The sequence below is a fragment of the Calidris pugnax genome, unplaced genomic scaffold (assembly GCF_001431845.1).
Source record: "Calidris pugnax isolate Ruff unplaced genomic scaffold, ASM143184v1 scaffold152, whole genome shotgun sequence".
NCBI lineage: Eukaryota > Metazoa > Chordata > Aves > Charadriiformes > Scolopacidae > Calidris > Calidris pugnax.
This window is the reverse complement of record NW_015090881.1, coordinates 247,460-251,695: the sequence shown is the minus strand read 5'-3', so window position 1 is coordinate 251,695 and position 4,236 is coordinate 247,460. Positions and strand designations below refer to the sequence as shown.

The 4,236-nt window shown below is 57.1% G+C and overlaps 1 protein-coding gene across 1 annotated transcript; it reads right to left on the bottom strand.

Moving 5' to 3' along the window:
• Positions 1 to 380: 380 nt before the first annotated feature.
• On the bottom strand, positions 381 to 4,236 carry LOC106890852 (chromosome unknown open reading frame, human C1orf50; the record flags this gene model as incomplete). Its single annotated transcript, XM_014946923.1, has 4 exons — positions 381 to 860; positions 1,560 to 1,691; positions 3,090 to 3,176; positions 4,111 to 4,236. Coding segments are annotated over 4 exons (528 nt in total), but the record flags the coding sequence as incomplete, so codon positions are not given.

The following is a 4,236-nucleotide window of genomic DNA, read 5'->3' as shown; positions in this document are numbered from 1 at the left end:
GATTGACCTATTTTATTCTCTCTGCTGCTCTGGTGCAGAGGCACTCAGTGTCCCTACACGTTCCCGTCTCACCCTGGCAGCTCAACCACTCAAAGCCAAGGGGAACACACCACGACTGTGAAACACCCACCTTTTGAAGAGTCCCTGAGCATGGGACTTCTGAGGATGCTATTCCCAGAGAACAGAGCTCCAGGTCACCAGTGTGACAGACTCCGGGGGTCAGACCAGCTGGGACAGAGACTGCGGTCACAACAGACCCTTCTGCACGGGGTTTCACCACTCTTCCCAGGCCACAGACCTTCCTAAATAGGAGCATTTTAACGAGGGGCAAAATCCATCCCTGAAATCATGACCTGCCCCAGTGAGGTACACCACAGCCGGACAGGGAGGACTTATTTATATACAGCATCAGCACATCTGCCCCAAGCGGTTTTGCTTTTTGCCCCAAGCCCTCTTGGAATTGATTCCCCCTGATATCATCTGCCTCTCGCTACAGCTTGGCATAAGTCAAAGAAATAAATTACTCCGTTACTAGAAAATCCAGTAAGACTGAATGCAGAATTAGTCTCATTAAAGCACCGAGCAAGTAGTGGCAGCGTCAGCGTTTTTAGGTTTTGGTCTCTTTCCTTGCCCTGCCTGTGTGTGCTCACGCAGGGGGTCCCGTATGGTCACTTGTGTCACTTGGTCAGGCCCTGGAAGTTGGGCTCCGTAGACGAGGGGAGCGCTGCCTGCCGGCTCAGCAGCTTATCCAGGATGTTTATTTCAGCATCTCGTCTCTCAATGTCCTCAAACGGAGTCCAGGACATGTCGTGCTGGAGCTTATAGGCACCGAGAAATTCGTGGGGACAGGTCCCCCATTCCTGGAGGAGAAAGGAAAGATTCCCATCACTGCTTAGTTTCCCCTGGAGCTGAGCTGGGCTGTCCCTCAGCCCAACCTTTGCCATCCTGGATCACCCTCCCACCTTCGATGCAGTCCCAGCTACGTGACCATCCCATTTTCTATCCCAAAAATAGGCTCAACTACCCCAAGTCTAAATTATGTCAAGCTATAGTGATGCTGTCACAGGGAGGCCTGGGGATACAAGCTCTTCCTGACCTGCAGAGAGCTCCTCTACCTGCTCGGTGCTTCACTCTGAGGCCCTCACCCTGCACGTAAGAAAACGGGTGGCCTGGAAGGAGGACACCTCCAAGAGCACCGCTGCCAAGCTGCAGACAAACTCACACCCTGGATGAAGGCCATGAGACAGATGGCCACTCCAGGCAAGGAAGGCCTCAGGCATGTTTGCAGCTCCAGAGAAAGAACTGCAGGGACTGAAAGGTAGAATTCAGGTCCATTCAGGTGGTCTTCTTGCCCACCATCCACCAAGGTCCAAGAGAACTTCATAATATGGCTCTTACACCAGCAGGTTAACTCAGACGAAGGGGAAACACTAATTAACAAGGGCCTACAAAGGCTCCCACCACGTTGGTGCTTTCGTCTGAGGTCCAGAAGTGCCCAAGCACCAAAAACGTGGATTTTTTCCCCCCTCCCTGCTTCCTCAGGGGCTGTTACCACCCACCTTAGGAGAGAGGATGGAGAAGTATCGCTGGCCGCTCTCCCGCTTGTACATGTAGTAAATGGTTCCTGGCTTCTTCACCAGGTTGCAGGCCACGTGGTGCAGATCAGCATCTCTGTTAGCTTCATCCAAGACCTGAAAATCAAATTTAAAATTTCCACACTTGAAATAAAATGACAGCACACCACTGCCTCTCAGCCAGAGTCCAAAATACTTGGACACACCACTCGTGAGGCCTCATCCTTCTTGATGTACATCAGGCTTCACCCAGCAGACCTTTGCTTGCCCAGGAAGGAGATGTTTTCCAAAGAGTGAAAGTTTTCTCCAAGTTTCCCCTATCGGCTGGACCCCAGAGCTCCCACACCCTTCCAGGGAGGTGGAGATACCTCCAAGCATCAAGGACCTCTTCACCACAGTCCCAGCTTCACCTCTGTGCCTGAGCCTACCATGTCACAGACTCGTTCCTCATCTCCATACAGAGCTGTTGGACCCTGGGGGCTTCCCTGCTGTGGTGCCCCAAGGAAGGGACAGCAGACAAAGGGGAATTCATCTCCCTGGCTCCACCAGCTGACTGCTCCACAGCTCCGGCTCCACCAGTTAACCATTATCTGACGTAGTGGCCTTGATGGCAGCGGGCCAGTGGCAGTGACTGGCAGATCCTTTCCCACTCAGGCTCCATGATTTCACCCCTAAGGGTGAAGCCTGAATTAACAGGACAGCCGAGTCCCACTGGGCTTCCTGCCGGGGCCCCCTGCTCCAGCAAATGAACTGGGACAAACTGGAAAGCTAAGGCCGTCATCAGGTGACAGCTCATCTCCTCCCAGGGGCTCAGATCCACGTCATCACCCCACTGCGCCGAGTCCTCCCAGGAGCACAACACACATGTTTACAAAGGCTGTCAATGACAGAACAAGGGGTAATGGCTTTAAACTGGAGAAAAGCAGATTCAGATTAGACATTAGGAATAAGTTCTTTACTATGAGGGTAGTGGAGCACTGGAACAGGTTGCCCAGGGAGGTGGTTGAGACCCCATCCCTGGAGATACTCAAGGTGAGGCTCGACGAGGCCCTGGGCAACCTGGTCTAGTTGGGGGTGTCCCTGCTGACTGCGGGGGGGTCGGACTAGATGGCCTTTGGAGGTCCCTTCCGGCCTGGGCAATTCTATGATTCTATGATTCTATGTTACGGCAACAGGAGTTGCCTGTCCCAAAACCAGAGCCACCTTTCCATCCTTCCTGACACCCACGCTGGTTTTGATGGGCCACCCTCGCTTCTCTGCCTTAACAGAAGTCCTCCCTGGTGTGCCGAGGACTGAAAGCACTGAAAACATCCCCTACCCCCGTCCCCAGCTGATACCAGACAATAAACCCTCGTTATTTTCCCACTGAATCTTCTCTACTTGGCTCCTGGCCACAATTCAGATCCAGGCCACAGCTTGTCCCCAGCGTCTGGTGGTTCAGGCAGACACCGATCTCCCTCCCCTCACAAGCCCAAGGGAACCAGCCTCCTGCCCAGCCCGGGGACGCGGCCTCACCTTCCGAGCCTGCTCCTGCAAGTACCGGATCTGCTCGGCGATGACGGTCAGCTTATTGCAGGCGTTCGCTCGGATGAAGTCGTCTGCCTGCAAAGAGGAAGGGGGTCTGGTCAGAACGGGGACAAGCCACAGCCCTTCGGAGCCTGCCCCGCCGGTTGTGGCCTCACGTGAGGCTTTAACGGCGGCGGTGGGTGGGGGCAGAACGGTGGTGGGTGGTGCAGGATCTGCCCCGCGTGCAGCTGGGGGGCAGCGGTGACACCCCCAGCAGTGGGGGTGGCAGCTGTGGAGCAGGGACAGGGCACTGGGAGCTGCCTGGCCACACTGGGTGGCAGTGGAAGGGAGCAGTAGGACATACTGGGAGGCGCTGGGGTGGACTGATGGTACTGGGATGCACTGGGAGGAGGCAATAGGACTTGGAGGGAGGCACCGAGAGGGTCTGGGGGACATATTGGACAAGGACATAGTACTGGAAGGCAGTAGGAGGCACTGGAGGGATAGCTGAACATTCTGGGAGGCACTGGAATGAGCTGAAAGGCACTGGGATGGACTGGGAGTCACTGAAGGGGGAAACAAGACGTATCGGGTGGTGCTGGGACAGACTGGGAGGGGGGGTGGTAGGACACACCTGGACACACTGAGGTGGCCTAAAGGCAGTGGGACATACTGGGAGGCAGTAGGGCGTACTGGGATAGACCTGGAGCTTAGTGGGAAGTTGTGTGAGTCACTGGGGGCACTGGGAGGTACTGGAGGCACAGTGTAACCCACCGGGGAACACGGGAAGCTACTGGAGGGCTCAGGGAGGCACAGGGGAATACTGGAACATACTGGGGCATACTGGGAAGGGGCAGTGGGATATGGTGAGAGGGACCACGGAGCACACTGGGAAGCCGCTGGGGACACCGGAGCGCAGCGGGACGTGCCGGGAGGCACCGGGGCGGCCGCCGGCCGAGGAGGCCCTGGAGACGGCCGGGGGAGGCAGCGGGACGCCAGGTACCCGCGCGGCCCCAGGCCCGGCCCTCACCTGCTGCACCTGCCGGGCCAGGGCCACCAGGTCCCCGGGGTCCCCGACGCGGGCGGCGCGGCCTACGGTGCCCTCCACCAGGGCCAGGCCCGCGGCGCCGCCACTGCCAGGCTCCGCGCCGCCCTC